Source organism: Akebia trifoliata, unplaced genomic scaffold, assembly GCF_017979445.1.
Source record: "Akebia trifoliata isolate Shusen 1 unplaced genomic scaffold, ASM1797944v1 Contig00934, whole genome shotgun sequence".
Classification (NCBI taxonomy): Eukaryota; Viridiplantae; Streptophyta; class Magnoliopsida; order Ranunculales; family Lardizabalaceae; genus Akebia; species Akebia trifoliata.
In genome coordinates this window covers 1-11,244 of record NW_028237348.1, presented here as the reverse complement: position 1 = coordinate 11,244, position 11,244 = coordinate 1, and the positions used below count along the sequence as shown (strand labels likewise).

At 37.3% G+C, this 11,244-nt stretch overlaps 1 protein-coding gene across 1 annotated transcript; it reads left to right on the top strand.

Annotated features, from left to right (window-relative positions):
* The first annotated feature begins 427 nt into the window (after nt 1–427).
* Nucleotides 428–9,774, top strand: LOC147380842 (putative disease resistance protein At5g66900). The gene is given in 10 exon segments (XM_086431176.1): nt 428–1,022; nt 1,668–1,914; nt 1,916–2,066; nt 2,888–3,243; nt 3,715–3,874; nt 4,695–4,880; nt 4,967–5,047; nt 8,530–8,584; nt 8,658–9,123; nt 9,125–9,774. Coding segments are annotated over 10 exon segments (2,703 nt in total). The 3' UTR covers nt 9,531–9,774.
* The last annotated feature ends 1,470 nt before the right edge of the window (nt 9,775–11,244 follow it).

Sequence of the window (11,244 nt, the reverse complement as noted above, 5' to 3'; positions counted from 1 at the left end):
TTTATCCTTTACAATCCTATTTCAAAATAAAATTTAACGGTGAAAAATAATTATTTTTTTATTTTTAAATTCATTCAATTTATCCTTTACAATCCTATTTCATTGGATCATGTTTCTACCAACCCTCCTTGTTATTAAACTCGTAGAATTTGTCTAGAATTACCTCCATGAAATTACTACGTGTAATTCAAAGGATGGGGTCTGCTTTAATTTTGAAGTTTCTGGAATTCTTTTTTGAAGTTTCAAACTTTGAATTTTTTTAGCCGCCGTCGTTCTTCCTTGAAATTTCCTGAAGTTTTTGGAATTCTTTCAAACTTTGAATTTTTTGCCCCCATCGTACTTCCTTGAAATATCCTGGTCGAACTGTAGATCATCTTTATAAAACTTAATATTAGAACGATGAACACAACCTAAGTTAGAATTAAAAATGGACGGGCTTCTAACAGGAGCTGCGGCCGGTGCAGCTGCAGGCGAGTTGTTGAAAGCAATCTTAGAAGCGAAACATAAGACCTCCACCTTCAAATACTCTATGGATACACTCAAATCTACTCTGGAAACTATAATTCCCAAAATCAAAATTATTAAACTGTTAGATGGTCCAACAAATATTGATATCGATAATTTAATTTCAGAATTGAAGGAAGGGAAGGATTTGGTTTGTAAATGCTCGAGGATTAAAAGGTTCAACTTCTTCAAGAAGCATTGGTATGCCAAGAGATTAGAAAAATTGAATGGTTCGTTGTGTGGGTTTTTTTCTTTGAAGGTAAACGTTGAAATTTTGAGCGATACGAAACGGATTTTGGCCCATATCACTAATGGTGTGAGTGGAGAAGTGGATCAGAACGATTGTTGGTGTGCGGTTCCTGAAATCCCTAATTTTTCAGTTGGAATGGATGCGCCAATTGAAGAATTAAAGATGGAGTTATTTAGAGACGATGTGAGTATGATCGGATTGTGCGCAATTGGTGGATCTGGGAAGACAACATTGGCTGCTAAGCTTTGTCGAGACAAACAAGTGAAAGGTATATCTATCTATTTAAAATTCATATTGAACATTGAATTTTAACTTAGGGTTATATGGTTTTTCTTAGTAGATTAAAAAATTTCACATTGAATTTTATACACAATTGAATCATGGTGAAAAGATGGAGATCACTTTATTCATCTTTGATAGTCTAGGTGTTGCAAAATGTATCTCTCACTATGGTTTGAAATATCAGAATACGTATTGGTATCAGCTGAGCCAATACGATATTTAAACATTATCGCTCGCCATCATTTAAATAGACTTTTAAACTTGTAATTTGGCTCAACTTCTACTAATCCAAAATAGTAAAACTTTCTAAAAACAAATTCAATTTTGTCTGAACTTCCTCTACTAACACTAGAATACTTACTAATGACCTTCTAAAACAAATCCAGGCTCCAAATTACCCAAAAAAAGTAAAAACAGAGTGGACTTAAAAGTGTGTTTTAACCATTGAAACAGCCCTTTTATTCCGTGATAATGAAAGTGCTCAATGGAGTGCCCGTCATAAATTTTTTGAATTGGTGTCGTAATAGGTATTCTGATTTATGATCGCGAGGTTATGCTCTTTTCAATTTATGATTAACGTGAAGTTATTTTCCTTTTTACTAAGTACTTTTCTGATGTTCTCTTTTTACAGAAAGATTCAAGGATAATATCATATTCTTAACCATTTCAAGCTTACCCGACTTTAAAGTAATCGTAGAGGGAATATTTAAACGGTTGGGCGTTGGAAATCAGTTGACAAAATTTCAAAATGACGAAGATGCAGAGAAGCAGCTGAGACACATGATGAAGTGGAAAAAAGAACCCATATTGCTGGTCTTGGATGATGTCTGGGAAGAATCATTCCTTGAGAAGTTTGCATTCAGAACTATACAACATAAGATTGGTTACATCAAAAAAAAAATATAAATCTTTTCATTTTACATATTCTTTGAAAATGTTGAGTGACCTAGATTCCATGAGGCTCTTTCGTTGCTTAAAGTTCTCACAAGATGAAAGCTGTGAGAGGCCAGATGAAGATTGTGTGAAAAAGGTATCGTATTTATCTGTGATACATGTATGCTTACAATCTACATACATCAAGTCGTATGGAATATGAACATTTCCATGTAGAACCTTAGGTATCAACCCCATAATACTCACACTCACACGTGCACAAGCACATGCAGATGCACGCATGGATCCACACACCCTCCACGTGCCTACGTTGTTTTCTAAAAATAAATGTTATAGAGTCCCGACTTTGAAGTGGCTAGGCCGCTTCAAAATTTTGGAGGAACCCTCCTCGTAACATGACACATGGCTTTTTGTATTTATTTCACATCCCCACTTTTTATCAATATTTGAGATACCTCCATGAAGATAGCACATGCAATCAAAATGAGAGTATTCTACCAAAATTTTGAAGCGGGATGGGCGCTTCAATGTTTTTTCAATGTCACAAGTTCTCGAATAATTAAAGAAAGTACATCCCTGCAAAAATGAACATTGACTTCCTATTTACTCAACTTAATGTTCCAAAGTGATGCCCTTTCGTGATTTGTATTTCAAAGTGTGCCTACACGTGCATGCACGGATCCATACACCCACCACTCTGCACACGCGCACGTACGTACACCCACATACCCACGTTGTTTTTGAAAATGTTACATGTTTCGAATAATTAAAAAGTTGACCTCTGCAAATATGAGCCTTGATTTTTTTTTTTTTTTTTTTGATTAGTATTGAATTTTGATTTATTCAAATTAATATTTAGCGATGCCCTTCCCTAGTATTATGTGTATACTGTTTTTTCTTGTATGATTTCTACAAAAAGAAAATAACACATTGCACTTGATTGTTATCAAATTATAGATAGTAAGTGGTTGCAAGGGAGTACCCCTGATTCTTAAGGTGATCGCTAGCTCACTGCGTGGAGAGCCTGCAAGGAAGTGGAAAAGCATAGAGAAAACTTTGGAGAAAGGCTTCTCCATCTTCGATATGGAAAAGGATCGTTTGGAATGTCTTGCAGCCTCTTTAGATTTCTTAGATGATGATGTTCGAGAGTGCTTCTTGGATTTGGGTTTGTTTTCCGAGGACCAGAGGATCCCCGCTTCTGTTCTTATAGACATTTGGGCTGAATTCTATGAACTAGATGATGATAAGGCTTATGACAACCTCCTTAAACTATCCTCCCGAAATCTCATTAATCTTCTGGATGAAAGCGTTGGGTATGTTGCTCTTCTCCATATTTTACTATAGATGATTTTCTCTGTTTGACGATATTGCTGATTGATTTAATATAAACATGTTTACTATTATAATAAGAGAAGGCGGAGTAGAAGTGGTTCGAGACCAAAATTCGAGTGACCATTAATCCCCCACTTGTATATTTAAATTTAATATAATCAGGTAAAAACCAAGAAATTGCAACCTAATCACGTTGCTTAATTTTCAAAATTACAAAAGTATCATTTTTTTTACTATTTAATCTTCAAAAACCCTTTAATCAAAATTTGTCACCTTCTAGTTTAGTATTAACCAGAAGTATGACAACCAATTTGCCAAAACTTTCCCAAGTGATGTGTTATTGTAAATGAATAATTAAAATTAATCATATTTCCTTGATTGCTATTAGTACTGCATTCATCAACCAACATATTGGACATGGTGTTATCTCTCTCTCTCTCTTTGTTCATCAGAAAAGATGCAGGGGAGATTGATGGAAACTTTAATGAGTTATTTGTTACTCAACATGATATTCTCCGAGATTTGGCTATTTATAAGAGTCGGGATCGTCAAGATATCAACAAAAGAAAGAGACTGATGATGGACCAAAGAAAAGACAAGATTCCCAAGAGATAGAAAATGAAAGAATGTATTTCTGAAACTCTAAACTCATAATATGAGATAGAGATGAATTGTATTTATCTTAGAGTAATCTTACAACCAATAGCCAGCTGTTATAACAGTTGGCATAACAGAAATAACAAATCTGACTGTTACAATAATAACTGACTCTAATCAGATTGGGATTGGTTAAGATTACATAGCTGTTACTGTAACTATAGAGTAACTGATCCTTCTTCTTGCTTCTCATCCCCCCTCAAGCGAAAGGGTCTAGGAACGAGGCAAAGGTATGACTTTAAGGACATGAACCTGGAGCTTGTGAGATGCTTCGTGAGCAAGTCTGCTGGTTGAGCTTCAGTTGGAACAAACTGGAGGAGAACTTGTTGCCTAAGAACTTGATCTCGAATGAAATGAAGATCTATTTCAATGTGCTTTGTTCTAGCATGAAAAACTGGGTTTTTGGCCATATAAGAAGCACTTATGTTGTCATACCAGAGAATAGGAACTTGAGCAACTGTAACACACAACTCTTTCAGCAATGCTTGAATCCACACTATTTCTGCAGTAGCTATGGCCAGCCCCCTGTATTCGGACTCTGCACTGCTTCGAGAGACAACTCTCTGTTTAGAAGCTGACCAAGAGATCAAGTTTTGTCCAAGATAAACAAGATACCCACTAGAGCTGCGTCTATCATCAGGATTTGCGCCCCAGTCTGCATCTGAGAATGCTTCAATAGTTAGACTTGAGGATGGCTGTAGGCGAAGACCTTCAGTCATAGTGCCTCGCAAATACCGGAGAATACGTTTGACAGCAAGCCAATGTGCTGTTGTAGGGTTGCATAAACTGGCAAGCCTTGTTAACAGCAAAGGCAATGTCAGGACGTGTCATGGTTACATATTGTAAGGCACCCACTATACTTCTATACATCTTAACATCCTCCATCAGCTCTCCATCAAATTTAGATAAGGTCTTCCCGATTGCTCGTGGAGTTTTGGCTGGTTTAGAAGCAATCATTTCTGTGCGGTGAAGAAGATCAGAGATGTACTTAGTTTGGCTAGGTGCATTGATCCTTGATCATATGATACCTCTATGCCCAAAAAATAGGACAGATTCCCCAAATCTCGCAAGGCAAAGGCAGAATGGAGCTTTGCTATCAGATTACAAACCATGGTCGGAGAGCTTCCTGTTATGATTATATCATCGACATAAACAAGGACAATAAGTGTTGAGGTTTTACCAAAATGAGTAAACATAGAGCTGTCTGTTCGAGAGAAATTAAATCCCCATTGTAAGAGAGCAGTACTCAACTTTGTGAACCAAGCCCTTGGTGATTGTTTTAGGCCATACAAGGCTTTGTTTAATTTGCACACTTTGGTTGGATATTGAGAGTGAACAAAACCTGGTGGTTGGGCCATGAATACTTCTTCTTCGAGGTCCCCATTCAAGAAGGCATTGTGAACATCTAATTGCCGAATAATCCAATTGAAGCTGAGAGCTACTGTTAGAACAATGCGAATGGTGGCTGTTTTAACAACAGGACTGAAAGTTTCAAAGTAGTCTAGCCCATGAGTTTGGTTAAACCCCTTTGCTACCAAACGGGCTTTGTATCTCTCTATACTTCCATCAGGTTTATGCTTGAGTTTGTAAACCCATTTACATCCTATAACATTAGAACCAACAGGCAAATCGACAAGATTCCAGGTATTGTGTTTGTAAAGAGCAGCTAACTCATCTTGCATTGCTGAAATCCATTTGGGATCCTTGAGAGCTTGTTTTAAAGTGGATGGTTCTGTGGTCTTGACTGCTGTGAGATCTAGAATTTGCTTCTTCTTGGTTATACCTCTCATGGCCCTGGTAGTCATTCGTTGAACTGGAGGAGGTGTAGGAGCAGAAGGTTGAGATGGTGAAGGAGCAATAGAATTATCTGAAGGAGATGTAGAATCAATAATTGGGACTGGAGTTGTGTTTGAGACTGATGTTGAAGAATGAGTAGGCTGAGATGGAAGAGATATAAGAGCAGGAGGTAAAGATTGGGTGTCTACGGCAGTCTGTGTGGCCGCAACAAGCATAGATTTCAGGGGATACACACTCTCATCAAAAACAACATGAGGAGTAATATAAACTCTACCAGATTTGTAATCAAGGCACAAGTACCCTTTGTGATTAGGACTATAGCCAAGAAAGAGACACTGAACAGATCTATACTGAAGCTTATGGTTGTTGTAGGGACGAACAAAAGGATAGCATAAACAACCAAATATGCGAAGGGACTTGTAGTGTGGCTGTTTTGAGAAAATAAGAGAGTATGGAGAATCAAAATGTAAGACCTTACTCGGCATCCTGTTGATAAGATGGACAGCAGTTTGAAAAGCATATTGCCAATACTTAAATGGCATGGAAGCATGCGAAAGAAGAGCTAAACCAGTCTCCACAACATGTCTATGTTTGCGCTCAACTCTACCATTCTGAGCTGAAGTATAAGGACATGAGAACCTGTGTTGAATACCAGCAGCTCGAAGGAAAGGAAGAAAGGCACGAAACTCTCCCCCATTATCAGACTGAAGACATTTAATCTTAGTTTCAAATTGAGTTTCCACCTGCACCTTAAATTGTTTGAAAATAGGCAAGGCTTGATCCTTTGTTTGTAAAGGATAGAACCAGGTATATCGTGAATAATCATCAACAAAAAGAATGAAATATTTACTCCCAAAGGTAGACTTAACAGGAGCAGGTCCCCATATATCAGTGTATATCAATGCTAGTGGCTTAGAAACACGAGAATTAGACAATTGCAGAGGTAATCTGTGGCTTTTGGCTAATTGACATGATGAACAAATCTGATTTTTATTAATAGAACAAGAAATGTTACAGATATTCAAGATTCTGTTAACAATATCAGAATGAGGATGGCCCAACCTATGATGCCAAAGCTGATTATTCGTAACAAAAGAAGAACTATCAGATACATGTTCTTGACAGTTATTAACAGCAACATATGCTTTCTTTGAACTAAAAACAGGAAACCTGTAGAGTCCATTTTCAAGCTTGCCTTGAGCAAGAACCCTCTTCGTAAGTTGATCCTTCACAAAGAAAGAATTGGGATAAAACTCAATCAAAGCATTATTGTCAGAACAAAACTTAGCCACACTTATCAAATTCGCTGAGATGAAGGGAACATGGAAAACTTTTCTAAGATTGAAAGAATGAGAATTAGTTATTAAATCTTTAGAACCAAAATTCGAGATAGACAGCCTCTTACCATTTCCAATGGTCACGCAATCTGCTCCTGTATAGCTGGTGACATTGTTAAGACTAGTAGCATTCTGAGTAAGATGATGGCTAGCACCTGAGTCAAGAAACCAGCTCTCTTCTGCAGGAATGTTAGTGGAGGCAACCATGGCAGGAACATTATTTTGAGTCCCAGGTGATTGAGGATTGTTATTCTGTACTCCTTGAAAAGAAACATCAAATCTATGATAACAAACTTGAACAGTATGACCAAATTTACCACATAATTGGCACTGAGGTCGATCATTCGAGCCAGAATTCCCTTGTCCATTTCTGCCTCCTCGGCTTCGACCTCTATTGGAATAGGAATTGGTATTGTTGCCTGTAGTAGTTCCTTGACTACGGCCACCATAGTAATTCTTCCTTCCACCACCTCTGTTATTAGAAGATGATGAAAAACTAGCAGTCATGCCAGAAATATTTTCAATCGAACTTTGTTGTTCTAGACGATTCTCGAAGGATAGCAGTATGCTATGGACTGCTTCAAGAGAGATCGTGTCATCTCTTGTGTTGACAGCAGTAACAACAGAGTTATACTCTGCACCAAGACCTCCAAGAAGATTCATAACCTGATCTTGATCAGATACAGGTTCACCAATTGCTGCCAAGCTATCTGCAGCACTTTTAATTTTCATGATATAGTCTATCATAGACATAGATCCCTTCTTTGTGACTTGTAATTCAAGCCTTAGTTGCATAATACGAGCTCTTGAAGAAGAGGAGAAAATCTTTTCTAACGCTACCCAGGCAGAATGAGAAGAATTGTGGCCAATTATCTGAGCCATGATACCTGGTGTTAGAGAGGAATAGATCCAACTGAGGATGGTGCGATCCTGTCTCCTCCAAGCAACAAAGACAGGATTAATGGCACCAGAACTCAATTCTTTTTCAGGACAAACGGAAGTTCCTTCGATGAACTCTTCAAATCCGTTGGCAAAAATCACATTGTCCATCTGTGATCTCCACAGAACGTAATTCGATCGATCAAGCTTCACTGGCAAGGTATGATTAAGCATCTGAAAGGCAGGGATAGACACCACTGTTGATCCTTGACCAGAACCAATCGAACCTGAGGAAGATGAAGGTTGAGAGCTAGCAGAAGACATGATTAGAAGATCTAAAGCTCTGATACCAAGATAGAAAATGAAAGAATGTATTTCTGAAACTCTAAACTCATAATATGAGATAGAGATGAATTGTATTTATCTTAGAGTAATCTTACAACCAATAGCCAGCTGTTATAACAGTTGGCATAACAGAAATAACAAATCTGACTGTTACAATAATAACTGACTCTAATCAGATTGGGATTGGTTAAGATTACATAGCTGTTACTGTAACTATAGAGTAACTGATCCTTCTTCTTGCTTCTCACCAAGAGTCGGGAACAAGAAGACCAACCCTTTGATGCCTGCTTAGTGTCTATCCAGACAGGTTTGTTTGTCTTTGTTCAATTGTACATAACTGCTTCATTGTTGTTCATCAACTTATGGAGTACATTTTGCAGATGAAATGCTTTCTTCAGGATGGATCAAGATGCAATTTCCTAAAGTGAAGGTTCTGATCATTTCCAGAGTTTATCTAGAAAATGAGCAATTTCAAGGTGTTGATCTTCTTCATAAGCATAAAACCTCTTCTACTGGTATTTTAAGTAGGGAGTTCATCTTACCAATGGTCGTCAAGAAAATGAGCAATTTGAAAGTTCTGATCATTTCAAATCGTGAATCTCACGATCCAGAACTAATTGGGTTGTCTTCTCTTGATTATCTATCCCAACTAAAGATATTAAGGTTAGAGAAGATTAAGTATCCTTCCCTTGACAAAATCAATAAGCCATTGAACAATTTGCAGAAAATATCACTAGTTGAGTGTACTTTCCTCCTTGGTTGGATTTTCGACAACATATCCCATATATTTCCAAATCTCCTTGAGATTGATATAAACTATTGCTATAATTTGAAAGCATTGCCTCAGAATTTGCAAGATCCGGCACCTTAAGAAGCTCAGTGTCACCGGATGTTCTTATTTAACTGAATTACCGGAACAAATTGGAGATTTGAGGGAATTAGAGGTTCTAAGGTTGCGTGGTTGTGTAGATCTAATAGATTTACCAGACTCAATTCGAAAGCTTGGCAAGCTAAGGTTATTGGATGTATCTGGGTGTGCTGGATTAAAGAGCATGCCTGAAGGGATGGGTGAATTATGCAGTTTGAGAAAGCTTGACATGAGATGGTGTTATATGATGCGACGATTGCCGAGTTCGTCTATGAATCTAAGGTGTCTAAAGTACGTTTTTTGTGATGAAGAAATGGGCATCCAATGGGAAGCTCTCACGATGTGTCTCCCTGATCTGAATATACAAGTAGACTGGTTGGCTTGATTCTGAGTTGATCTTCAAAGCCACAATCTTAAGTTTTGAAGAAATATTGGATCGTTGCTGTTGAATCTTTTCATAAATCCTAGACATTGAATATATAAAAAAATCTAATCTTTCGTATTTGTAGGAATGATGAGCTAGAACTAGGCTTTACACTCCATTCTCAAGCCAAAGAGGATGATGTGTTGTCCCAGACCTCATTATGTACAAATGACTGACTGATTAGATAATGTTGTTACTTTCATTCCTTTGAGGTGTTTTATTTTATGTTTTTTAAGAAATAAAGAAGCAATCATGGCTGCTTTACTGGTTTTACTTTCTAAAACTCCCTTTAGATTTCAAACGTGTTTATGTCAAGTGCCAAATATTTTTTTCTAGTCTCTCTACTCTCATGGACCTTATGAATCTCAATAATCAATTACTTATAGGACCAATTAATGGGACACGGCAACACATGTATCACTGTCTTTAGTTATCGAGTTTTGATGCAAGGCATTCAGTTTCTTTGTGAGGAAATTGTACATAGTTGAAGGGTATCGTGTTCGTTCGGTGTTTATTAGCTCTTTTTTATGTAGGTGTTAGTGAGGCTCTCTCCTTCCAACTTTTCTATCTTCATAAAATGGTTTCACATCCCTTACTCACTAATGTGTATACTTCTACGAATAAGAAACATAAAGTCCGTATGACTCTTGAAGCCTTCAGTAAACACATTCCATCCATTCCTCGTCCAGCATTGAATCCTGATTGCAATGTCTTATGTTAGTGTTAAATTCAGTAAGTCAGAAGTAGACTTGGTAGAGAATCTAGGAGTCAGTAGTGATACTTCAAGATGCTCGAACCTATTTTCATTGATCCATGGATTTGGAGTTTTTCTTGAAGTGTATTTATTTATTGCTCTTTTAACATTTTAATATGTGATGCCTGAATGTAGAAATAGACGACTAATGAGAGCTTCTATTGCCATGCCAATTTTTACTAACAGCACCCCAAGATGTGTGTGTTAATTCTTTGATGATTTACATATTAATTGGGTTGGTGTTAGCAAATGTTGTGTGGCAATAGAATCTCTTATAAATTCCACGAAAGTGTACCCATTGAAACTGCCTAAGAATGGTAGCCCAATGCGTAGTGGTCTGATCTTTTCAACTTTTGCTTTCTTTTCGTATGCTTATCTTCATATACTCTTAATCGTTCCTTCCAAACATCATTTCTCCAAAGCATTACCTCCTAATTATTAGGAGAGTTGTTATGTTTTAAGAGTTGTGCTACACTGACTTTCTACAACACTGCCTTCAGTGCTACATGTGCAGAGAACCATTGGTATTTGTATACAACACTCCTAATCTCAAGGAAAAGTTTTTGTGCTTCTGTGCACACACAACGCTCATGGCAGTTTTATTTTCATCAATAATATTCTTTCTATTTTAAATCCTTTATTATTTTGTAGTTACCCTCTTTTGTTAATGGGATTTATTGTAGAAGCCCATGGGCCTCACTCATCCTCACAAAACCAACTTGTAAGGTGAGGCACTACGTGTGAAAATCCCTTATTTCAACAAAAAAAAAATTGTTGGGCCTGGCCCGTCAAATTTTGATACCCAGATTCCGCGGCCTACGGACCACGTTTCCACTCTCAATCACTCGCTCTCACTTTCAATCACTCGATCTCATCTCTCTCTCATTCTCTGTCTCTCTCTCACTATCTCTTTGTCTCTGC